Here is a 26,186-nt window from a genome sequence, read left to right as displayed (position 1 = left end):
TTGGGGGGGCCGGGGGATAAAGGGGGGCGGGGGCCGGGGATTGAGGGGGGAGGCGTTTGAAATGAGGGGTGCGGCCCCTCCCGGCCCCCTCCCCCATTTGGGACCCTCCCGGGGCGCGGCGGGGGGGGGGTGCTGTGCTCCTTCCCCCCCCGCCCCGTGGGGAAACTGAGGCGGGGGCCGGGGGGTGCGGCCCCCCCCCCCCCAGGTGTTTTTTGGGGGCGCGCTGCGGGGGGTCCGCCCCCGCCTCAGTTTCCCCAAGGAGGGGGGGGGGTTGAATTTAGGGGGGGGGGGCGGGGGGGGGGGGGCGATGTCGGCGCGCGGAGCATTCTGGGACGGCGCTGCGCCCCCCCCCCCCATCATTCTGATGTGTGTGGGGGGGTGATGGGGGGATTCTCCCACAATGCACCGCGGCGCCGTCGCCCCTGGCAACCCGGGGCTGAGCTTCCCACAATGCACCGCGGCCGCATCGGCCCCTGCGCGGGGTGAGGGGGGGGCCGGGGGGGGGGGGGCCGGGGGTCCTGGGGGGGCTCGGGGGGGCGGGGGGGGGGGAATAATCGGCTTTGCCCCCCCGGGGCCGCCGGGCCGCGGATTAGGGGGGGGCGGGGGCTCCGAGCCCCGCGGGATTTGGGGGGGAACAGATGGTCCGGGCGGGGGGGGGGACGGAACGTCAGGGCCCCCCCGGGGGATGGAGAGGGGGCCTGGACCCCCCCTCGGATTTTGGGGGGGGGAGGGGGAGGACACCAGGCCCCGCCCGCGTTTGGGGGGGGCCGGAATTGGGGAGGGGGTGGGGGCAGAGAGGATTCGGGGGAGCCGCTGGATTTTGGGGGGGGGGTTCCTCCCCCAAACATTAATTCCCCCGTCATTAATTATCCCCGTCATTAATTACCCCCCCCTCATTAATTACCCCCCCTTCCCATTAATCACCGGCTCCCCCCCACCCCCTCCCGCCCTCCCCCACCCCTCCCCCGCGCTGTTTTTTGGGGACCCCCCCCCCAAATTTGTGTCTCCCCCCAGCTCGGAGCCCCCCGGTGAGGTTGGGGGGTCCCCGCGCCCCTCCCCCGCCATGGCGCGCCCCTCCCCCGCCCCGCTGCTGCTGCTGCTGCTGATCGGCGCCCCGGGCACACACGGTGAGGGGCGTGCGAGGGGTGTGAAAGGCGTGTACGAGCCGTGTGCAAGGGACGCGGAAGGTTCGTGCAAGGAGCGTGCAAGGGGTGTGCAAGACCTGCACAACGCCCCAGGAGTGCACGGGGGGGTGCAAGTGGCGTGCAAGGCCTCCACAACACTCCGGAGGTGCTCAGGGGGGTGCGAGGGGTGTGTGAGAGGTGTGCAAGGCTCCGGGGGTGTGCAAGGGGCGTGCAAGGCCCGTGTGACACCCCCGAGGTGCCGTGCCACGGTTGCGTCACGCTTGTGCAAAGGGCGTGCAGGGATTGTGTAAGGGGCGTGCAAGGTCTGTGCCGCACCCCAGGGGGCGTGCAATAGGGGCGTGCAAAAGGGGCGTGTAACGCCTGTGCAAGGGCCGTGCAGCACCCCGGAGGGGGCCGGGGTTGTGCAAGGGGCGTGCAATAGGGACGTGCAAAAGGGGCGTGCAAGGCTTGAGCGGTGTCCGTGCAGGGAGTGTGCCGCAGCCCGGAGGTGCTCAGGGGCGTGCAAGGATTGTGCAAGGGGCGTGCAAAGGGCTGCGCAACAACCCAGAGGTGCACAGGGGCGTGCAAGGGGTGTGTGCAAGTCCTCGACAACACCCCGGGCATGTCCAGGGGTGTGTAAAGGGCGTGAGAGGTGTGCAAGGCTCCAGAGGTGCCCAGGGGCTGTGCAAGGGGTGTGCAAGAGCGGTACAACACCCCGGGTGTGCAAGGGGTGTGTAAAGGGTGTGTGAGGGCTGTACAACACCCCGGGTGTGCAAGGGGCGTGTAAAGGGTGTGTGAGGGCTGTACAACGCCCCGGGTGTGCAAGGGGCGTGTAAAGGGTGTGTGAGGGCTGTACAACGCCCCGGGTGTGCAAGGGGCGTGTAAAGGGTGTGTGAGGGGTGTACAACACCCCGGGTGTGCAAGGGGCGTGTAAAGGGGTGTGTGAGGGGTGTACAACACCCCGGGTGTGCAAGGGGCGTGTAAAGGGTGTGTGAGGGCTGTACAACGCCCCGGGTGTGCAAGGGGCGTGTAAAGGGGTGTGTGAGGGGTGTGCAGCACCTCTGGGGTGCCGTGAGTGTGTAAGGCACAGCCTTGGGGTGTCCCGGAGTCCCGGATTGGGGAGATCCCGGATTTGGGGGATCTGGGATCGGGCGGATCCTGGATTTGGGGGAGGAAATGGGATCTGGGATCAGGGACACGGAATCCGGGATCAGGCGGATCCTGGATTTGGGGTGGCCGGGAGTTGGGAGATCCAGGGATCGCCCGGGAACGGGAGATCCTGGAGTTCGGAGGATTTGGGATCGGGGAGATCCCAGATGTTGGGGGGAAATGGGATCCAGGATCGGGGAGATCCTGGATTTTGGGGGGACACGGGATCAGGGAGAAAGGGAGATCTGGGGTTTTGGGGGATCCAGGATCTGGGATTGAGGGGACCCTGGGTTTTAGGGGATCCCAGGTGTTTGGGATTGGCAGATCCCGGATTTTGGGGTCCCGGGTGTTTGGAATTGGGAGATCCCGGATTTTGGGGTCCCGGGTGTTTTGGATTGGCAGATCCCGGATTTTGTGGTCCCGGGTGTGTGGGATTGGCAGATCCCGGATTTTGGGGTCCCGGGTGTTTGGGATTGGCAGATCCCGGATTTTGGGGTCCCGGGTGTTTGGGATTGGCAGATCCCGGATTTTGGGGTCCCGGGTGTTTGGGATTGGCAGATCCCGGATTTTGGGGTCCCGGGTGTTTGGAATTGGGAGATCCCGGATTTTGGGGTCCCGGGTGTTTTGGATTGGCAGATCCCGGATTTTGGGGTCCCGGGTGTTTGGGATTGGCAGATCCCGGATTTTGGGGTCCCGGGTGTTTGGAATTGGCAGATCCCGGATTTTGGGGTCCCGGGTGTGTGGGATTGGCAGATCCCGGATTTTGGGGTCCCGGGTGTTTGGAATTGAGAGATCCCGGATTTTGGGGCTCCGGGTGTCAGGGTTTGGGGGGTTCCTGGATTTGGGGATCCCCGAACATCCCGGCCGTCCAGGATTTGGGAGATCCCGGCACTGAGGCTCAGGAGGGCTCTGGATTTTTGGGGAGACCCGAACATCCATCAGAGGTCTCAGGTCCCAAAGATTTGGGGTCTCAGGTGTCCGGGATTGGGGACACTCTGGATTTTCGGGGTCCCAGGTGCTGGATTTGGGGTCCCAGGTTTCCAGGATTGGGGGAACCCGGGTGTGACAGATTTGGGGATCCAGGTGTTTGGGATTGGGGATCCAGGTGTTGGGGATTGGGGATCCAGGTGTTTGGGATTGGGGGATCCAGGTGTTTGGGATTGGGGGATTCCAGGTGTTGGGGATTGGGGATCCAGGTGTTTGGGATTGGGGGATTTCAGTGTTGGCAATTGGGGATCCAGGTGTTTGGGATTGGGGGATTCCAGGTGTTTGGGAGTGGGGGATTCCAGGTGTTTGGGAGTGGGGGACAGCCTGGATTTTGGAGGTCCCGAAATTCATTGGAGCTCCCCTTTGTCCAGGTCTGGGGGTCCCAAATGTTCAGGATTTGGGGTCCCAGGTGTTTGGGATTGGAGGTCCCAGGTGTGTCAGGTCAGGGGGTCTCAGGTGTTTGGGATTGGGGGATCCAGGTGTTTGGGATTGAAGGATCCACATGTTTGGGATTGGGGGGATCCCAGGTGTTTGGGATTGTGGTTATCCAGATGTTTGGGATCAGAGGATCCAGGTGTTTGGGATCATGGGAATCCAGCTGTGCAGGACTGGGATTTCCAGGGGTTTGGGATTAGGGAATTCAGGTGCTTGGGATCAGGGGATCCCAGGTCAGGGGGCACTTGGGTCTCAGGGATTGGGGGGATCTGGGATTTTGGAGGACCCAAACATCCATTGGGGTTTCCTGGTGTTTGGGATCGGAGGATCCAGGTGTTTGGGATTGGGGGATTCGGGTGTTTGAGATTGTGGTTATCCAGGTGTTTGGGATCAGGGGATCCAGGTCTTTGGGATTGGGGGATCTCAGGTGTTTTGATTTGGGATAGCCAGGTGTTTGGGATTGGGGTCCCAGGTGTGTCAGGTCAGGGGGTCCCAGGTGTTGGCGATTGGGGTCCCAGGTGTGTCAGGTCAGGGGTCCCAGGTGTTGGCGATTGGGGGATTCAGGTGTTTGGGATCGGGGATCCAGGTGTTGGCGATTGGGGTCCCAGGTGTGTCAGGTGAGGGGGTCCCAGGTGTTGGCGATTGGGGTCCCAGGTGTGTCAGGTGAGGGGGTCCCAGGTGTTTGGGATTGGGGTCCCAGGTGTGTCAGGTCAGGGCTCCCAGGTGTTGGGGATTTGGGGCTGGGGGCTGCCCGGGGTCCCCGATTTGGGGTTCGGGGCCCAGGTGGTCTCTGTGCCCCAAGGGCTGTGCGGGGACCCCTTTGGGGTTCAGGGACCCCATTTAGGGGCGCAGGAACCCGTTTGGGGTTCCCTGACCCTGTTTTGGGGTTCCCTGATCCATTTTTGGGGTCCCCTGACCCTATTTCAGGGTCCCCAGGGCTGATCCGGGGCGCTCTCCCCTTCGGGCTGGCCTGGCAGGATCCGTGGATGGATCTGTGGATGGTGTGGATGGATCGGGGTGCCCCGGGTGTTTTGGGGTTCCCTGTCCTCCTTTTAGGGTTCCTGACCCTATTTTGGGGTCCTTTACCCCATTTTCGGGGTCCCCTGACCGTATTTCGGGGTCCCCAGGGCTGATCCGGGGGCGCTCTGCCTTTGGGCTGGCACAGCGGGGTCTGGAGTGGATGGATCGGGGTACCCCGGGTTTTTTGGGGTCCCCTGACCCATTTTTGGGGTCCCCTGACCCATTTTCGGGGTCCCCTGACCATATTTCGGGGTCCCCAGGGCTGATCCGGGGCGCCCTCCCCTTCGGGCTGGCCCGGCGGGAGCTGGCGTGCGAGGGGTACCCGCTGGAGCTGCGCTGCCCCGGCAGCGACGTGGTGCTGGTGGCCGACGCCAACTACGGCCGCACCGACGACAAGATCTGCGACGCCGACCCCGGGCAGATGGCGAACGTGCAGTGCTACCTGCCCCAGGCACAGCCCATCATGGCCCAGAGGTGACACCACGGGGACACGGGGACACGGGGACACTGGGGACACTGGGGACAGTGGGGACACTGGGGACACTGGGACATTGGGGACACTGGGGGCATTGGGGACACTGGGGACAATGGGGACATTGGGGACACTGGGGACAATGGGGACATTGGGGACACTGGGACACTGGGGGCATTGGGGACACTGGGGACACTGGGGGACTTTGGGGACATGGGGACACTGGGGACATTGGGGACAGTGGGGACATTGGGGGCATTGGGGACACTGGGGACACTGGGGACACTGGGGGCATTGGGGACAATGGGGACAATGGGGACAATGGGGACATTGGGGATAGTGGGGACACGGGACACTGGGGACACTGGGGGACTTTGGGGACATGGGGACACTGGGGACATTGGGGACACTGGGGACACTGGGGACAGTGGGGACATTGGGGATAGTGGGGATACTGGGCACACTGGGGACATTGGGGATAGTGGGGACATTGGGGGCATTGGGGACACTGGGGACACTGGGGACACTGGGGACGCTGGGGGCATTGGGGACAATGGGGACAATGGGGACATTGGGGACACTGGTGACACTGGGGACACTGGGGACACGGGACACTGGGGACACTGGGTACACTGGGGACAGTGGGGACATGGGGGACACTGGGGACACTGGGGGACACGGGACACTGGGGACACTGGGTACACTGGGGACAGTGGGGACATGGGGGACACTGGGGACACTGGGGACACTGGGGACATTGGGGACATTGGGGACACTGGGGACATGGGGGACACTGGCGGCACTGGGGTCAATGGGGGCACCAGGAAGGTGTTTGAGGTTGGGGACGTGGGAACAGTGGGTGACAGAGGACGGGGCAATGGGTGCGGGGACATGGGCACAGGGAGGGGACATGGGGACAATTGTGGGGCACTGGGAGCCTGGCCCTGCCCCTGCACGTGATGGCACCGAGGGGACATGGGGACATGCAGGACACCCTGGGGACACCCTGGGGGCACCCTGGGGACACCTTGGGGACACCCTGGGGACACGGGGACAGGCTGGAGCTGTGCAGGCACACAGGAGGGTGGGACATGGGGCACCGGGGCATGTTGGGGACACGTGGGGGACGTGGCCCCGTGGTGACGCTGGGGGCACCTGGGGACAGGCAGGACATGGGGACACCTGGGGACAGTTGGGGCGTGGCACAAGGGGGGACACGGGGACAGTTGGGGGATGTCCCTGTGTCCCCATGTCCCCGTGTCCCCGTGTCCCTGCTGTCCCTGTGTCCCTGTGTCCCCGTGTCCCCTTGTCCCCGTGTCCCTGTGTCCCCATGTCCCGGCTGTCCCCATGTCCCTGTGTCCCTGTGTCCCCTCAGGTCCCTGTCCCCCTGCTGTGCCCGTGTCCCCCTGTGTGTGTCCCCGTGTCCCCCATGTGTCCCCCAATGTCCCTGCTGTCCCCACGTGTCCCCGTGTGTCCCCACGTCCCCTTGTGTCCCTTCAGGTCCCCTCACATCCCCTGTGTCTGTGTCCCCTCCTGTCCCACGTCCCTCTGTGTCCCCCCGTGTCCCCGACGTGTCCCCGTGTCCCTGCCGTGTCTCTGCCATGTCCCCAATGTGTCCCCGTGTCCCTGGTGTGTCCCCATCACGTCCCCTCTGTGTCCCCAACACACCAGCGTCTCTGCCGTGTCCCTGACACGTCCCCGTGTCCCCACCGTGTCCCCACCGTGTCCCCCGTGTCCCCACCGTGTCCCTTTTGTGCCCCACTGTCCCCCGTGTCCCCACCGTGTCCCCCGTGTCCCCGGCGTGTCCCCGACGCGTCCCCGTGTCCCCGCAGGTGCAATAACCGCACTCAGTGCGTGGTGGTCGCCGGCTCCGACGCCTTCCCCGACCCCTGCCCGGGCACCTACAAGTACCTGGAGGTGCAGTACGACTGCGTGCCCTACAGTGAGTGCTGCCCCACAGATCCCGCCCCACAGATCCTGCCCCATAGACCTGCCCCATAAATCCCACCCTGCCCCATAGACCTGCCCCACAGGTGCAGTATGACTGTGTGCCCTACAGCGACTGCTGCCCCACAGCTCTGCCCCACAGATCCTGCCCCAGAGATCCTGCCCCATGGACCTGCCCCATAGATCCCACCCTGCCCCATAGACCCGCCCCACAGCACCTACAAGTACCTGGAGGTGCAGTACGACTGCGTGCCCTACAATGAGTGCTGCCCCACAGATCCTGCCCCACAGATCCTGCCCCAGAGATCCTGCCCCATGGACCTGCCCCATAGATCCCACCCTGCCCCATAGACCTGCCCCACAGGTGCAGCACGACTGCGTGCCCTACAGTGAGTGACCCACACGTCCTGCCCCACAGATCCTGCCCCATAGACCTGCCCCACAGGTGCAGTACGACTGCGTGCCCTACAGTGAGTGCTGCCCCACAGCTCTGCCCCACAGCTCTGTGCTGTCCTGCCCCACAGCACCCCAAATCTTGGCACCTACAAGTACCTGGAGGTGCAGTACGACTGCGTGCCCTACAGCGACTGCTGCCCCACAGCTCTGCCCCATAGATCCTGCCCCAGAGATCCTGCCCCACAGCTCTGCCCCACAGCCCCTGTTCTCTCCCATGGCTGTGCCCATAGCTCTGCCCCATAGCTCTGCCCCACAGCTCTGCCCCCACAGATCCTGTTCTGTCCCACAGCTGTGCCCATGGCTGTGCCCATAGCTCTGCCCCATAGCTCTGCCCCACAGCTCTGCCCCACAGATCCTGTTCTGCCCCACAGCTGTGCCCATGGCTGTGCCCATAGCTCTGCCCCATAGCTCTGCCCCACAGCTCTGCCCCACAGATCCTGTTTTGTCCCACGGCTGTGCCCATGGCTCTGCCCATAGCTCTGCCCCATAGCTCTGCCCCACGGCTCTGCCCCACAGATCCTGTTTTGTCCCACAGCTGTGCCCATGGCTCTGCCCATAGCTCTGCCCCACAGCTCTGCCCCACAGATCCTGTTCTGTCCCACAGCTGTGCCCACGGCTCTGCCCATAGCTCTGCCCCACAGCTCTGCCCCACAGCTCTGCCCCACAGCTCTGCCCCACAGTGTCCTCCCCAGCCCCACAGCACCCAGAGGTGCACCTGGGGAAGTCCCGCCCCACAGCACCCACGGAACCCCACGGGGACCCCGCAGCCCCCAGCACCCCCAACCCTGGGGGCACCCGGCACCTTTGGGGGGGTGGGGTGGGGCTGGGGGGTCTCAGGGAACCCCCAAGTGTGGGGCTGGGGGGGGGGTCTGTGCCCCCCGGGGTGTGACCCCCGTGTCCCCAGTTGTGACCCCCCCACGGGCGCTGTGACCCCCCGGGGGGCTCGGTGTGACCCGGGGGTCCCGGGGGGGGGTGGGGTGACCCCGTCTCTCCCCAGGCGCCGTCGCGGGACCCCCAAACCACCCCCCCCCCCGGCCCCTCCCCCAGCTTTGCTTTGCAGCCGCCGCCGGAGCCTCGAGGGAAGGGCCGGACACGGCCGGACACGGCCGGACTGGGCTGGACACGGCACCGGCCCCGGGACCCGCCACGGGCACGGCAGGGACACGGCAAAAACGTGCCAAAAAACACACCAAAAACACGCCAAAAACACGGCAGGGACACGGCAAAAACACGGTTAGAACACACCAAAACCACGGCAGGGACACACGAAAATCACGCCAAAAACACGGCAGGGACACACCAAAAACACACAGGGACACGGCAGAAACACACCAAAGACACACCAAAAACACGACAGGGACGCGGTAGGAACATGGCAGTGACATAGCGAAAACACACCAAAAACGCGACAGGGACATGGCGAAAACACACCAAAACCACACCAAAGCCACGACAGGGACACACGAAAAACACACCAGAACCACACCAAAACCGTGGCAGGGACATGGCAAAAATACACCAAAAACACGCAACAAACACGCCAAAACCACACCAAAACCACACATTAAACACGGCAAAACCACACATTAAACACAGCAGGGACACGGCAACAGTGCACCAAAAACACACCAAAACCACACCAAAAACATAGCAGGGACACGGCAAAACCACACGCGAAGCACAGCAGGGACACGGCAGGGACAACGCGCCAAAAACACGCCAAAAACACGCTTAAACCACGGCGCGATTACACCTAAACCACGGCAAAAACACATGCGAAGCACGGCAAAAACGCGCCAAAAACGTGCCAAAGCCACAGGTAAACGCTGGCAAAAATGTGCAGGAAACACACAAAACCCACGGCACAGCCGTGTAAACCACGGCACAGCCACGTGAACCGCGGCACAGCCACGTGAACCGCGGCACAGCCACGTGACCCACGGCACAGCCACGTGAACCGCGGCACAGCCACGTGAACCGCGGCACAGCCACGTGAACCGCGGCACAGCCGTGTAAACCATGGCACAGCCACGTGACCCACGGCACAGCCGTGTAAACCACGGCACAGCCACGTGAACCGCGGCACAGCTGCGTGACCCACGGCACAGCCGCGTAACCCACGGCACAGCTGCGTAAACCACACCACAGCCACATGACCCACTGCACAGCCACGTGAACCACGGCACAGCCACGTGAACCGCGGCACAGCCATGTGACCCACAGCACAGCCACATAACCCATGGCACAGCCGTGTGACCCGCGGCACAGCCACGTGACCCACGGCACAGCCGCGTAAACCACAGCACAGCCGCGTGACCCACGGCACAGCTGTGTAAACCATGGCACAGCCACATAACCCGCGGCACAGCCATGTGAGCCATGGCACAGCCACGTGAAACACGGCACAGCCGCATGACCCACGGCACAGCCGCGGGACCCACGGCACAGCTGTGTAAACCATGGCACAGCCACATAACCCGCGGCACAGCCATGTGAGACATGGCACAGCCACGTGACCCACGGCACAGCCGCGTGACCCACGGCACAGCCACGTGAACCATGGCACAGCCACGTGAACCACGGCACAGCCACGTGAGCCACAGCACAGCCACGTGGACCACGGCACAGCCGTGTGACCTACGGCACAGCCATGTGACCCACGGCACAGCCGCATGACCCACGGCACAGCCGCGTGAACCACGGCACAGCCACGCCCAAAGCGTGTAAAACGCGCCAGAAACAACACTTGAAGCACATCAAAAACACGGCAGAGCGACACGTAAACCGTGGCAAAAATACACCTCAACCACAGCGAAAAACATGCCAAAACCACGCCAAAACTACACCAAAGACACGCCAAAACCACCCCAAAACCACGCCAAAACCAGGCCAAAAACACACCAAAACCACACGAAAAACATGCCAAAACTACGCCAAAACCACACCAAAGACACGCCAAAACCACGCCAAAACCAGGCCAAAAACACACCAAAACCACACGAAAAACATGCCAAAACTACGCCAAAACCACGCCAAAGACACGCCAAAACCACGCCAAAACCACGCCAAAACCAGGCCAAAAACACACCAGAAACATGCCAAAAACACAGGTGGAGCGTGGCAGAAGCACACCTGGTGCCAGCCCCGGAGGCCTGAGAGAGCCACGGCCTCACCTGTCCGTGCTCAGCACACCTGGGGCAGGTGAACACACCTGGGCACGCTCAGGACACGCTAAAGGACACGATGAACACCTGAGCACACGATGAGTGCACACCTGGCATGGGTTAAACACACCTGGATGGGCTCAGGCCTGGATGGGCTCAGGACACGCCCAACACACACCTGGACGTGTCAAGGACACACCTGGCATGAGTCAAAGGCCCCGGGACACGCTGAGGGTGTTCTGAGGACACGATACACACCTGGACACACCTGTGCATGGTGACCACACCTAAACACCTGAGAGGCCTCTGAGCACACCTGAGAACCCTCTGAGCACACCTGAGAACACTGTGAACACACCTGGGAACGCTCTGAGCACACCTGGGGACCCTCTGAACACACCTGGGAACACTCTGAATACACCTGAGAACGCTGTGAACACACCTGGGAACGCTGTGAGCACACCTGGGGACCCTCTGAAAACACCTGGGGACCCTCTGAGCACACCTGAGAACGCTGTGAACACACCTGGGAACGCTCTGAGCACACCTGAGAATGCTCTGAACACACCTGAGAATGCTGTGAGCACACCTGGGAGTGCTCTGAACACACCTGGGAACGCTGTGAGCACACCTGGGAGTGCTCTGAACACACCAGGGAACGCTGTGAGCACACCTGGGAACACTCTGAACACACCTGGGAATGCTCTGAACGCACATGTGAGTGCTCTGAACACACCTGGGAATGCTCTGAGCACACCTGGGAACACTCTGAACACACCTGGGAACACTGAACACACCTGGGAATGCTCTGAACACACCTGAGAACGCTGTGAACACACCTGGGAACACTCTGAACACACCTGAGAATGCTCTGAACACACCTGAGAACGCTGTGAACACACCTGGGAACACTCTGAACACACCTGGGAACACTCTGAACACACCTGAGAATGCTCTGAACACACCTGAGAACGCTGTGAACACACCTGGGAACACTCTGAACACACCTGGGAATGCTCTGAGCACACCTGGGAACACTCTGAACACACCTGGGAACACTGAACACACCTGGGAATGCTCTGAGCACACCTGGGAATGCTCTGAACACACCTGGGAACGCTCTGAACGCACATGTGGGTGTTAGGGACACACGAAGCACACACCTTGCACGCTCAATGCACACCTGGTGTGGGTTAAACACACCTGGGCGGGCTCAGGACACGCTCAGCATACACCTGTGTATGCTAAACACACACCTGGGGCGTGAGCACAGAGTGTCGGACACACCTGGACACACCTGGGGCACGCCTGGACACACCTGGGGCACGCCTGGACATGCCAAGCACACACCTGTCTGTGCTGAAGCCACACCTGGAGAGCAGCTGGTGTGGGCTGAGCACACCTGGGCGTGTTCAGAGCACACCGACTCCACCTGGGCACACCTGGGCCACATTAAACACGCGCTAATTACTCATTAAGCACACGCTGATTACACACCGGGCACACACTGATCACATGCCAAGGACACATTGGCTCTCAGGGCACGCCCAGAACACACCTGGACACACCTGGGACACACCCAGACACACCCAGAACACTCAGGACACATCTGGACACACCCAGAACACACCTGGACACTCCTGGGACACACCCAGAACACTCAGGACACACCTGGACACACCCAGAACACTCAGGACACACCCAAGAATACACCAGGGCTCAGAGCACAGTCACACTCAGGGCACACTCAGGGCACACTCAGAGCACACTGAGGACACACAGGGCACACTCAGGGCACACTCACATACACAGAGCACACTCAGGGCACACTGTGCACACTCACACACTCACATGCACACACACTCAGGGCACACTTAGGACACACACCCAGGGCACACCCAGCGCACACTCACACACACACACACACACACTCAGGGCACACTCACACTCACGCACACTCACACACACAGGGCACACTCACACAGCACACTCAGGACACACTCACGCTCACACACGCACACACACACTGAGGGCACACACACTCAGGGCACACTCACACTCAGACTCACACACTGAGGGCGCACTCACACTCAGGGCACACTCACACTCACGCACACTCACACACTCAGGGCACACTTACACACACCCAGGGCACACTCACACACTGTGGGCACACTCACACACACACACACAGGGCACACTCACACACACAGGGCACACTCAGGACACACTCACGCTCAGACACATGCACACACACACTGAGGGCACACACACACGCACACTCAGGGCACACTCACACTCACGCACACTCACACACTCAGGGCACACCCAGCGCACACTCACACACTCACACACTGAAGGCACACACACACACACACTCAGGGCACACTCACACTCAGACTCACACACTGAGGGCGCACTCACACTCACGCACACTCACACACTCAGGGCACACTTACACACACCCAGGGCACACCCAGCGCACACTCACACACTCACACTCACACACTGAGGGCGCACTCACACTCACGCACACGCCCCACCCACGCGGTCCCCGCCGGTGCCGTGGGGGGGGGTGGGGGCGGGTTCGGGGGGTCCGGGGGGGCTGGGGGAGGGGCGGGGGCGCCTCTTTCCTTTGCAGGTGACGCGGCGGGGCCGAGAGGGAGCCCCCGGCCGCCCCTCCCCCCCCCGGGCCGCCCCTCCCCCATCGCCGTCTCTTCTCTCCCTCCAGGGCTGGGGGGGAGGGGCGGGGGGGGGCGCCACCCCCCCCCGAGGGGCTCAGGAGTGCGGGGGATGGGAGCCCCGCGCCCCCCGGCCGTCTGTCCGTCTGTCCGTGTGTCCCTCTGTGCGTCTGTCCGTGTGTCAGTCTGTGTGTCCCTGTGTCCGTCTGTCCCTCTCTCCCTCTGTCCATGTGCCCCCACCATCTGTCCATGTGTCCATGTGTCCATCTGTCCCTGTGCCCCCACCGTCTGTCCATGTGTCCATCTGTCCCTCTGTCCCTGTGCCCCCACCGTCTGTCCATCTGTCCATCTGTCCCTCTGTCCCTGTGCCCCCACCGTCTGTCCATCTGTCCATCTGTCCCTCTGTCCCTGTGCCCCCACCGTCTGTCCATGTGTCCATCTGTCCCTCTGTCCCTGTGCCCCCCACCGTCTGTCCATGTGTCCATCTGTCCCTCTGTCCCTGTGCCCCCACCGTCTGTCCATGTGTCCATCTGTCCCTCTGTCCCTGTGTCCATCTGTCCCCGTGTCTCTCTCCCTGTGTCCCCGTGTCCCGTCTGTCCATCCATCACCTCCATCCATCAATCCCCGTCCCAGCCATCTCCATCCCCCCCTTTCCATGTCCGTCTGTCTGTCCCTCCACGGCCCCGGCTGTCCCCCCGTGGTGACTCTGTCCCTCTGTCCCTCATTCCCGTCTGTCCGTCCGTCTGTGCGTCCCCATCCGTCCCCTGTCCCTCTGTCCGTCACTTTGCCATCCCTCTGTCCATCCCGATGTCCATCTGTCCGTCCACTCCTCTGTCCGTCACTCTCTTTCTCTCTCCCCCATCTGTCCCTGTGTCCGTGTGTCCGTGTGTCCGTCCCTCTCTCCCTCCTTTTCCTCCCTTTCCTGTCCCTGTGTCCGTCCGTCCCCATCCAGCCCCGCCTGTCCATCTGTCCATCCCTCGACACCTCCGTGTCTCCCCCCTTGTCCCTCTGTCCATCCTCATGTCCATCCCGTGTCCGTCTGTCCACCCGTGTGTCCCTGTGTCCACCCCCGTGTCCGTCTGTCCATTCCCGTATCCAGTGTCCCACCCCTGTGTCCGTGTGTCCATTCCTGTGTCCCTGTGTCCACCCCCGTGTCCGCCTGTCCGTCCCCGTGTCCATGTGTCCATCCCTGTGTCCATGTGTCCATCCCGTGTCCATCCTGTGTCCGTCCCGTGTCTGTGTGTCCATCCCGTGTCCATCCCCGTGTCCATGTGTCCATCCCCATGTCCATGTGTCCATCCCCGTGTCCATGTGTCCATCCCGTGTCCATCCTATGTCCGTGTGTCCGTCCTGTGTCCGTGTGTCCATCCCGTGTCCGTGTGTCCGTCCCGTGTCTGTGTGTCCATCCCGTGTCCATCCCGGTGTCCGTCTGTCCGTCCCCGTGTCCGTGTGTCCATCCCTATGTCCATCCCCGTGTCCATCCCATGTCCGTGTGTCCGACCCGTGTCCGTCCCGTGTCCATCTGTCCACCCCTATGTCCATCCCTGTGTCCGTCTCGTGTCTGTGTGTCCATCCCATGTCCGTGTGTCCGTCCCGTGTCCATCCCATGTCCGTGTGTCCGTCCCGTGTCCATCCCATGTCCGTGTGTCCGTCCTGTGTCCATCCCATGTCCGTGTGTCCGTCTCGTGTCTGTGTGTCCATCCCATGTCCGTGTGTCCGTCCCGTGTCCGTCTCGTGTCTGTGTGTCCATCCCATGTCCGTGTGTCCGTCCCGTGTCCGTCCCATGTCCGTGTGTCCGTCCCGTGCCCGTGTGTCCGTCCCGTGTCCGGGCGGTGCCGCCCCTCCCCCGCCGGGCCGGGCTCTCGGGGCTCTCGGGGTCCCCCCGGGCTCGGGGGGGGGCCGAAGCCGTTTAATCTCTTTTCTCTTTGTCTCCTCTCTCGCCCCTCCCCCTCCCCTCCCCCTCCCCCCCCCGCCCGTGTGACCCCTCCCCTCCCCCTCCCGCACCCCCCCCGCCCCCCTCCCGCCCCTCCCCCCGCTCTCTCCCGCCTTTTCTTCCGGTGCTAAAAATAGAAGTGGAACAAAAAGGTAACACGGACCCCCTCGCTCCGGCCCCCCCGAAACCCTCCCGACCCCCCCCAGAGCCCCCCAAACCTTCCTGACCCCCCCCAAACCTCCCTGACCCCCCCGGACACCCCAAAACCCTCCCGACCCCCCCCAACCTCCCTGACCCCCCCGGACACCCCAAAACCCTCCCGACCCCCCCCAACCTCCCTGACCCCTCCTGGACCCCCCCAAACCTTCCAGACCCCCCCAAACCCCCTCCCAGACCCACCCCCGAACCCCCCCGTGTCCCCGCACCCCAAAATCCTCCCCAGTGACCCCAAATTCTGACCCCTCCCCCCAGATCCCGCCCCCCCCCACCCCCCAAATTCCCCCGTCCCCTCCCCCCACCCCTCTGGGCCCCCCCCCAATTCCTCCAGAGCCCCTCCCCCATCCCCTTCCCCTCCCCCATTCCCTGCCCCCCCACAAATCCTCCCCCCCCCCAAGGCCTCCCCTGTTTCCCCTCCCCCCTTCCCCTCCCCCCCCTTGTCCCCCCCCCCTCCCCCCCCAGGTCCCCAATATCGGGGGGGGTTCAATCCCCCCCCCTTAATTAGCTCTCATTAATTCGGGGGTGCCCCATACCCCCCCAGTGTCCCCTCGGGGGTCCCCAGGACCCCCCAGACCCCCCCCCAAACGCTTTGGGGACCCCCCCCGAGTTTGGGGTGACCCCTCCCCCCTCCCGCCACCCCCTCAGTGGGGGGGAGGGGCAGTTTGGGGGGCCCTGGGAGCCCCCCCAGCCCCCCCCAACCCCCCCAGAGCCCCCCCCCCCAAATAATCCCCCCTCCCCCCCTGGAGGGGCAGCTCGGGGCAGTCAGGGGCAGTGCTGGGGTCAGTCGGGGTCAGGAAAGGTCAGTTGGGGTCAGCTGGGGTCAGTCAGGGTCAGTCAGGGGTCAGTCAAGGACAGTTGGGGTCACTCAGGGTCAGTTTAGAGCAGTTGGGGTCAGTCAGGGTCAGTTGGGGTCAGTCAGGGGTCAGTAAAGGTCATTTGCGGTCATTTGGGGTCAGTCAGGGTCAGTCGGGGTCAGTTGGGGTCAGGAAAGGTCAGTCGGGGTCAGTCAGGGTCAGTCGGGTCACTCGGAGTCAGTCAAGGTCAGATGGGGTCAGTCGGGGTCATTTGGAGTCATTTGGGGTCAGTCGGGGTCAGTCGGGGTCATTTGGGGTCAGTCGAGTCAGTCAGGGTCAGTCGGGGTCAGTTGGGGTCAGTCAGGGTCAGTAAAGGTCATTTGGGTCAGTCAGGGTCAGTCAGGGTCAGTTGGGGTCAGTCAGGGGTCAGTAAAGGTCATTTGCGGTCATTTGGGGTCAGTCGGGGTCAGTTGGGGTCAGGAAAGGTCAGTCGGGGTCAGTCAGGGTCAGTCGGGGTCAGTTGGGGTCAGTCAGGGTCAGTCGGGGTCACTCGGGGTCAGTCAAGGTCAGATGGGGTCAGTCGGGGTCAGTAAAGGTCATTTGGGTCAGTCAGGGTCAGTTGGGGTCAGTCAGGGGTCAGTAAAGGTCATTTGCGGTCATTTGGGGTCAGTCAGGGCCCTGTGGGGTCACTCAGGGGTCACCTGGGGTCAGGTGTGGGTTGGGGAGCAGTTTGGGGCAGTGGCGGTCACTCAGGGGTCACTCGGGGGGTCACCTGGGGTCAGCTGTGGGTCAGTTGGGGATCATTCAAAGGGTCACTTGGGGTCACCTGGGGTCACTTTGAGGCAGTTTGGGTCACTCAGGGGTCAGCTCAGGGGTCACCCCAGGGTCACTCAGGGGTCAGTTTGGGTCACTCAGGGGTCACCCCAGGGTCACTCAGGGGTCAGTTTGGGTCACTCAGGGGTCAGCTCAGGGTCACTCAGGGGTCACCCCAGAGTCACTCGGGGTTCAGTCCAGGGTCAGTCCGGGTCACTCCGGGGTCAGTTTGGGTCACCCCGGGGTCACCCCACAGCCAGGGCGTCGCCCCCGTGTCCGTCCGTCCGTCCGCGCGGGGTGCGGGGGTGGGGTGGGGGGGGGCGGGGCAGTGTCCGGGGAGGGCGTGGCCGGAGAGGGGCGGGGGCTCGGGGCAGGTGTGGGCGGGGCCGGGGGCGGGGCCGCGGCTTCTTCCCACAGGTGTCCGGAGCGGGGGGCGGGGGGCCCCTAACGTGTCTCTCTCCTCCTCCTCCTCCCGCAGGGCCCGGCCGAGCCCCCCCCGGACCGCGGGGCCCCCCCCGAGCCTGTGAGTCTCCCCTCCCCCACCTCCCCGGGGACCCCGAAACCCCCCGGGCGGGGCAGCGCGGGGGGCTGGGCACCGCCCGCACGGGGTCACCTGGCCGGCAGCGCCGGGGGCACCTGGGCTCACCTGGATCCTTGTGCACACCTGGATGGGCACACCTGGATCCTTGTGCACACCTGGATGGGCACACCTGGGCTCACCTGGATGGGAGCACCTGGATCCTTGTGCACACCTGGGCTCACCTGGATCCTTGGGCACACCTGGGCTCACCTGGATCCTTGGGCACACCTGGATGGGCTCACCTGGATCCTTGTGCACACCGGATGGGCACACCTGGGCTCACCTGGATCCTTGTGCACACCTGGATGGGCTCACCTGGATCCTTGTGCACACCTGGGTGGGCACACCTGGGCTCACCTGGATCCTTGTGCACACCTGGCTGGGCTCACCTGGATCCTTGTGCACACCTGGATGGGCACACCTGGGCTCACCTGGATTGATGTGCACACTTGGATCCTTGTGCACACCTGGATGGGCACACCTGGGCTCACCTGGATCCTTGAGCACACCTGGACGGGCACACCTGGGCTCACCTGGATGGCAGCACCTGGATCCATGTGCACACCTGGATCCATGTGCACACCAGGATAGGCACACCTGGATGGGCACATCTGGATGGGCTCAACTCGATGGGCACACCTGGATCCTAGTGCACACCTGGCTGGGAGCACCTGGGCTCACCTGGATGGGCACACCTGGATCCCTGTGCACACTTGGATGGGAGCACCTGGATGGGCTCACCTGACTAGACACATCTGGATGAGCTCACCTGGATGGGCTCACCTGGTTCCTTGCGCAAACCTCAGGCTGTGGCACAGCCGGGATGTGCACACCAGGATGGGCACACCTGGGCACACCTGGATGGGCTCACCTGGATCCTTGTGCACATTGGTGCCTGAGCACACCTGGGGCTTTTGTGTTCCCAGTCCTTGTGCACACCTGAGCTGTGCACACCTGGGGCTGTGCTCACCTGAGCACACCTGAGCTGAGCACACCTGAGCACACCTGGGACTGTGGTCACCTGAGCTGTGCACACCTGAGCTGAGCACAGCTGTGCTCACCTGGGGCTGTGCTCACCTGAGCGCACCTGAGCTGTGCACACCTGAGCTGAGCACACCTGAGCACACCAGAGCTGTACACACCTGAGCTCTACACTCAGGTGCTCGTGCACACCTGGATCCAGCGGCAGGCCCAGGTGTTCCCCCGTGCACACGCAGCCCCCGCGCCTCTGCACACGCGCGTGCGACGGGGCACAGGTGGGGCCGCGCACCACACCTGGGCAGGTGTGACAGTGACACACACCTGTGTGAGCATGCACAGGTAACAGCCACAGGTGTGAGCACAGGTCTGTGAGGCTGCACAGGTGTGTGCACACCTAGAACTGAGGGGGGTGTTCATACCTGTTCACATGGGCACACCTGAACACATCTGTGCTCACACCTGTGCTCACACCTGTGCTCGCACCTGTGCACAGACACCCACAGCCTCCCCGTGCAAGCACACGGCCAGGTGAACACATGCCCACACCAGTGTGTAAATGGGCTCACACAGGTGTGTGACTGCACAGGTGTGTGCACCCCCAGAACTGACAGGGGGGTGTGATCACACCTGTCCACACGTGCACATGCACCTGTGCGCACACAAACACACCTGTGCACACACCTGTGCAGTCACACCTGTATAGTCACACCTGTACAGTCACACCTGTGCAGTCACACCTGTGCAGTCACACCTGTGCAGTCACACCTGTGCAGTTACACCTGTGCTCACACCTGTGCAGTCACACCTGTGCAGTCACACCTGTGCTCACACCTGTGCAGTCACACCTGTGCAGTCACACGCGCGTGTGCCCCGCCCCTGCCCCTCCCCCTCGCCCCGCCTGTGCCGCGCCCCGGGCGGGGGGCGGGGCCAGGCCGGGGGGCGGGGCCAGGCTCGGGGGGGCGGGACCGCAGCCCAGGGTCCCTTGGGGGGTGAAACTGGGGGGGGACCCCGCTGTCCCCCGGGGGTCCCGGCCTGGCCCCGCCCCCATGGCGGCCCCACCCCCCCGGCGCAGAGACCCCACGGGGGGCGGGGGGGGGTTGTTTTTTTGGGGGGAGGGTCTCTGCTCCGGGGGTCCCTCCGTGTCCCCCCGTGTCCCCCCGTGTCCCCCCGTGTCCCCTTCTCTCCCGCAGCTCTAACCCCCCCGTTTCTCTCCCCCAGCCTCTCTGCAGCCGGCGCCGGACACCGGGACCACGCGCGACCCCCCCAAACCCCGCCCCCCCAAACCGGGGGGGTCCCCCCCAAACCCCGCCCCCCGCACCGGGGGGGACCCCCCCGAGCCCCCCCCCGCCCCCCCCCCCGTGTCTCCGTCGCGCTCGATCGTCCCTGGCTGTGGGGGGGGAGGGGAGGGGAGGGGAAGAGCCCCCCCCCCCGATTTAGGGACCCCCCCCCGATTTGAGCCCCTCCCCCCCCATTTAGGGCTCCCCCCAAGGAGAGCTGCCCCTCCCCCCTCAGGGTGCTGCCCCTCCCCCCACAGATCAAAGGGGGGTCCCGGAGTCGCGGGGGGGGCACGGCCCCCCCCTTCCCGCCATTGCCGGGGGACAGTCGGGGTGTCCCCACACCCCCCCGCCCCCCCCGTTCTGTCCCCTCCCCTCTGTCCCCTCCCCGGATAAAGGACCCCCCCCCTCCCCCGTGTCCCGCCCCCTCCCCCGGGTCCCCAAAATTCCCCCCGGGGTTGGGGTCCCCCCCCAGCCCCCCCGTGGGACCCCCCAGTGGCTGATGAGACGCTTCTCTTTTCTCTCCTCTTCTCGCTGTCCCCCCGTGTCCCCCCCGTGTCCCACTGTCCGCCTGTCCCACAAACCACCCGTGTCCCTCTGTCCATCCCCACCGTCCCCGTGTCCATCCCCGTGTCCGTCTGTCCGTCCCTGTGTCCGTCTGTCCCCCCATCCACCCCCCGTCCCCGTGTCTGTCCCCACTCTCCCCGTGTCCCCCTGTCCCTCCCCGTGTCCCCCTGTCTGTCCCCTCCCGCCCCTCCCCGTGTCCCCGTGTCTGTCCCCCACCCGTGTCCCCCTGTCCGTCCCCGTGTCCCCCCCTCCCCGTGTCCCCCTGTCTGTCCCCACCCACACCGTGTCCCCATGTCTGTCCCCCGTGTCCCTCTGTCCATCCCCACCCTCCCCCTGTCCCCATGTCCCCCTGTCCCTCCCCGTGTCCCCCTGTCCGTCCCTCCCCACTCTTCCCGTGTCCCCCTGTCTGTCCATCCCCCCCTCCCCGTGTCCATCCCCCCCCTCCCCGTGTCCCCCTGTCTGTCCATCCCCCCCCCTCCCCGTGTCCCCCTGTCTGTCCGTCCCCCCGTCCCCTCCCGCAGTTTTCGTCTGCCCGGGGGTCCCGCAGCGCGTGGGGCCGGCGCTGTCCACGCACGAGTCTCCGCACCAGGCCGGCGGCTGGTGCCGGGACCCGCTGCAGTCGGGGGACCGGCTCTACGTGCTGCCCTGGGTGCCGTACCGCACCGACACGCTCACCGAGTACGCCTCCTGGGCCGACCTGGTGGGCGCCCGGCCCGCGGCCACGCACCGCCTCCCGCACCGCGCCGACGGCACCGGCTTCGTGGTCTACGACGGCGCCGTCTTCTACAACAAGGAGCGCACCCGCAGCATCGTCAAGTACGACCTGCGGACGCGCATCAAGAGCGGCGAGACCGTGGTGGGCGCCGCCAACTATCACGACACGTCGCCCTATCGCTGGGGCGGCAAGACCGACATCGACCTGGCGGTGGACGAGGAGGGGCTCTGGGTTATCTACGCCACCGAGGGCAACGGCGGGCGGCTGGTGGTGAGCCAGCTGAACCCCTACACGCTGCGCCTGGAGGGCACCTGGGAGACGGGCTACGCCAAGCGCGCCGCCTCGGACGCCTTCATGGCCTGCGGGGTGCTCTACGTGGTGCGCAGCGTCTACCTGGACGACGACACGGAGCACCTGGGCAACGCGCTGGTCTACGCCTTCGACACGCGGCGCGGGGCGCGGCTCGGCGCTGGCGCTGCCCTTCCCCAACCCGTACCAGTTCGTGGCCTCGGTGGGCTACAACCCCCGCGACAACCAGCTCTACGTGTGGAACAACCACTTCCTGCTGCGCTTACGGCCTCGACTTCGCGCCGCTGGACGGGGACGGTGAGCGGCGCCCGGCCGAGGGGTTCGGGGGGGCGGGCGAGGGGTTCGGGGGGGCGGGCGAGGGGTTCGGGGGGGCGGCCGAGGGGTTCTGGGGGGCGGGCGAAGGGTTTGGAGGCGGCCGAGGGGTTTGGGGGGGCGGGCGAGGGGTTTGGGGGGTGGGCGAGGGGTTTGGGGGGCGGCCGAGGGGTTTTGGGGGGCGGCCGAGGGGTTTTGGGGGGCGGCCGAGGGGTTTGGAGGGCGGCCGAGGGGTTTGGAGGGCGGCCGCAGGGTTCGGGGCGCGGGGTTCGGCGCGGAGAGCCCTTGGAGGGAGCAGCTGGTGCCTGGGGGGGGCCGCTTGACTTCGGGGTGCAGCCCCGGACATGTGGGGGGAGCCCTGGGGGTCCCGGTTTATTTTTGGGGTGCAGCCTCCGGTACTTCGGGGGACCCCCGGATTTTTAGGGGCAGCCCCGGGGGTCCCGGTTTACTTTGGGGGGGCAGCCCCGGGGGTCCAGGTAAACTTTTGGTGCGGCCTGGGGCTGCCCTGGGGGGCTGCCTTTGGGGGTCCCCGAAGCGCGTGGGGGGGACCCCGGGGGTCGCAGTTCGCTCTGGGGGTGCCCCAGTTTGCTCTTGGCCCCCCAAGTGCTCGGGGTCACCTCCGGGTTGATTTTGGGGGTCCCGCTGTGCCCCGGACCCTTGGGGGTCATTTTTTGGGGGGGGGCGGGGGCCCATCAGCCCCCGCCCCCCCACATGGGCTGGAGGGGTTAATTGGGGGGGTCCCTCAGGCCCTGAACGCCCCCATCCCCCCCCCCCCCCGGGTTTTGTGTGTCCCCCCCCTCCCCCCCAGGCCCGGTGACGACGGAACCGCCCAGCGCCGCCCCCCCGCACCCACGGCGCCCCCCAGCTCCGCCGCCCCCCCGTACCCCCACCCCCACGGCCCGGCGGGGCCCCCTCACCCCGCGGCCGGGCCCCCCCCCGGGGCCTCCCCCGGGCCCCGCGCACAGCGCCGCCACCCCGGGGGGCTCCCCGGGACCCCCCAACGGCGGCCCCGCCGCGCCGCCCCCGCCCCCCGCCTCCCGCCGCCCGCCGGGGGGGCCCGGGGGGGGCGCGGGGCCCGGGGGGGGCGCCGGGGGGGGCGGGGGGGCGCCCTGTGCGAGGCCCGAGAGGTGCGCAGGGTGCAATGGCCCGCCGCCCAGCAGGGGGCGCTGGTGGAGAGACCCTGCCCCAAAGGGACCCGAGGTGAGCGGGGGGGACGCGGGGGACACTGGGGGGGACACTGGGGGGACTGGGGGAGACTGGGGGGATTGGGGGGGACACTGGGGGGACACTGGGGGGACACTGGGGGGGACTGGGGGGACACTGGGGGGGACTGGGAATGGGGACTGGGGGGACACTGGGGGGACACTGGGGGGACTGGGGGGACACTGGGGGGGACACTGGGGGGACTGGGGGGGACACTGGGGGGGCTGGGGGGACACTGAGGGGGACACTGGGGGGACACTGGGGAGACTGGAGGGGCTGGGGAGACACTGGGGGGACTGGGGGGGACACTGGGGGGGCTGGGGGGACACTGAGGGGGGACACTGGGGGGACACTGGGGAGACTGGAGGGGCTGGGGAGACACTGGGGGGACACTGGGGAGGGCTGGGGGGGACACTGGGGGGACACTGGGGGGACACTGGGGGGACTGGGGGGGACTGGGGGGGCTAGGGGGACACTGGGGGGGACACTGGGGGGGAGACTGGGGAGGACTGGGAGATATTGGGGGGACTGGGGGGACTGGGGGGGCTGGGAATGGGGAGTGGGGGGGACACTGGGGACACTGGAAGGACTGGGGGGGGGCACAGGGGTCTATGGGGACTGGGGGTCTCGGGGTGGAGAGACCCCTGCCCCAAAGGCCCCCGAGGTAAACGGGGAAATTCAGGGAATTTGAGGGATTTGGGGGGATTTTGGGGCTGGTGCCCCCTGCCCCCGATGTCACCCCCCAGATCCTGCCGGGGTGGGGCCCGTGGGGGGGCCAGGGGGGTTTTGGGGTCCCCCTGAGCCCCCCTTTTCCCCCAGGCATCGCCTCCTTCCAGTGCCTGCTGGGGCTGGGGGTGTGGAACCCGCGCGGGCCCGACCTGAGCAACTGCACCAGCCCCTGGGTCAACCAGGTGGCCCAGAAGGTACCGGGACCCCAAAACCGGACCCCAAAACCGGACCCCAAAACCGGACCCCAAAACCGGGACCCCAAAACCGGACCCCAAAACCAGACCCCAAAACAGGGAACCCCAAAACCGGGACCCCAAAACCGGACCCCAAAACAGGGAACCCCAAAACCGGACCCCAAAACCAGGACCCCCAAAACCGGGACCCCAAAACAGGGACCCCCAAAACCGGACCCCAAAACCGGACCCCAAAACTGGGACCCCCAAAACCGGACCCCAAAACCGGGACCCCCAAAACCGGACCCCAAAACCGGACCCCAAACCCGGGACCGCAAACCCGGACCCCAAAACAGGGAACCCCAAAACCAGACCCCAAAACAGGGGACCCCAAAAGAGGGAACTCCAAAACCGGGACCCCAAAACCTGGATCCCAAAACAGGGAACCCCAAAAGAGGGAACCCCCAACACCGGGACCCCAAAACAGGGAACCTCAAATCAGGGAACCCCATTACCGGCACCCCAAAACCGGGAACCCCGAAACCAGGAACCCCAAAACCGGACCCCAAAACCGGGACCCCAAACCCGGGACCCCAAACCCGGACCTCAAACAGGGACCCCAAAACCGGGACCTCAAAATCGGACCCCAAAACAGGGAACCCCAAACCCGGGAACCCCAAAAGAGAGAACCCCCAACACCGGGACCCCAAAAGAGGGAACCCCAAATCCGGCACCCCCGAAACCGGGAACCCCAAAACTGGGACCCCCCAAACCGGTCCCCAAATCAGGGAACCCAAAAGAGGGAACCCCAAAACCGGGACCCCAAAACCGGACCCCAAAACTGGGACCCCAAACCCGGGACCCCAAAACCGGACCCCAAAACAGGGAACCCCAAAACCGGACCCCGAAACTGGGACCCCAAAACCGGACCCCAAAACCGGGACCCCCAAACCCGGGACCCCAAAACAGGGACCCCAAAACCGGACCCCAAAACAGGGACCCCAAAGCCGGACCCCAAAACCGGACCCCAAATCAGGGACCCCAAAGCCGGACCCCAAAACCGGGAACCCCGAAACCAGGAACCCCAAAACCGGGACCCCCAAACCGGTCCCCAAATCAGGGCACCCCCAAACCGGTCCCCAACACAGGGAACCCCAAAAGAGGGAACCCCAAAACCGGGACCCCAAAACCAGACCCCCAAAACTGGGACCCCAAAACCGGGAACCCCCAAAGGGGACACCCCCAAACAGAAATCCCCCCAAACCTGGACCCCAAAACTGGAACCCTTCCCAAGGGGGGACCCCCAAACAGAGACCCCCCCCCCAAAACAGGAACCCCAAAACCAGAACCCTCCCACAGGAGACCCCCCACAAATGGGGGACCCCTCGAACATGGCCCCCCCTCAATTGGTGACCGCCCCGCCCCAGAGCCACCCCGGGGCCCCCCCAAACCCCTCCCTGGCGGATCTGGGGGTGTCCCCCCGTCTGGAGGGGACCTCAGGGGGCTCCGGAACTCCTCCCACCCTCGGGGGGATTTCGGGGACCCCCCCCCCGACCTTCGGGCGGTGCCCCCCCCAGATCAAGAGCGGGGAGAACGCGGCCAGCATCGCGGGGGAGCTGGCGCGGCACACGCGGGGCCCGGTGTTCGCGGGGGACGTCAGCTCGGCCGTGCGCCTGCTGGAGCAGCTCCTCGACATCCTGGACGCGCAGCTGCAGGCGCTGCGCCCGCTCGAGAGGGAGTCGGCGGGCAAAAACTACAACAAGGTGACCCCGAAACCGGCCTTCGGCGGTTCAGACCGGCGGGGACGGCTGGGGGCGGCTGGGGACACGGCTGCAGGACTCCAGAGGGGAGTCGGCCCGAAAATTCCTGAATGCCCTCTAAAACTCGCCCCTGAAATTCCCTCAGAACGCCAAAATTGACCCCAAAACTCCCTCCTCAAAAGGCTCCAAATTGAGCCCAAACTCGCCAAAACACCAAAATTGACCCCCAACACCCCCCAAATGCCAAAATTGACCCCCAAACTCCCTCCTCAAAATGCCAAAATTGACCCCAAAACTCCCTCCTCAAAAGGCTCCAAATTGAGCCCAAACTCGCCAAAACACCAAAATTGACCCCCAACACCCCCCCCAAATGCCAAAATTGACCCAAAATC

At 65.1% G+C, this 26,186-nt stretch overlaps 1 protein-coding gene across 1 annotated transcript; it reads left to right on the top strand.

The window, feature by feature from the left end:
• The first annotated feature begins 449 nt into the window (after positions 1-449).
• On the top strand, positions 450-26,141 carry LOC136303984 (adhesion G protein-coupled receptor L1-like). Its single transcript, XM_066207644.1, has 9 exons — positions 450-482; positions 1,015-1,127; positions 4,976-5,189; positions 7,020-7,129; positions 21,115-21,764; positions 21,808-21,914; positions 22,738-23,129; positions 23,952-24,055; positions 25,612-26,141. Exons 1-9 carry the CDS (start codon positions 451-453, stop codon positions 25,951-25,953), a joined length of 2,064 nt encoding a protein of 687 aa, XP_066063741.1. The 5' UTR covers position 450; the 3' UTR covers positions 25,954-26,141.
• The last annotated feature ends 45 nt before the right edge of the window (positions 26,142-26,186 follow it).

This window comes from Chamaea fasciata, unplaced genomic scaffold, assembly GCF_029207755.1.
Source record: "Chamaea fasciata isolate MVZ Bird 193981 ecotype frontalis unplaced genomic scaffold, bChaFas1.0.hap1 SCAF_46, whole genome shotgun sequence".
NCBI classification, from domain to species: Eukaryota; Metazoa; Chordata; class Aves; order Passeriformes; family Sylviidae; genus Chamaea; species Chamaea fasciata.
Note: the sequence above shows the minus strand (reverse complement) of the source record. Positions and strands in the feature narration are given on the sequence as shown.

Bases quoted from the DNA above. Each gene is read 5' to 3' on its own strand.
- LOC136303984 (XM_066207644.1), top strand. From the start codon at position 451: ATGCACCGCGGCCGCATCGGCCCCTGCGCGGG. The intron at 7,130-21,114 runs GTGAGTGCTGCC...CCCCTCCCGCAG, and splicing joins GTACGACTGCGTGCCCTACA to TTTTCGTCTGCCCGGGGGTC. The intron at 24,056-25,611 runs GTACCGGGACCC...TGCCCCCCCCAG, and splicing joins TCAACCAGGTGGCCCAGAAG to ATCAAGAGCGGGGAGAACGC.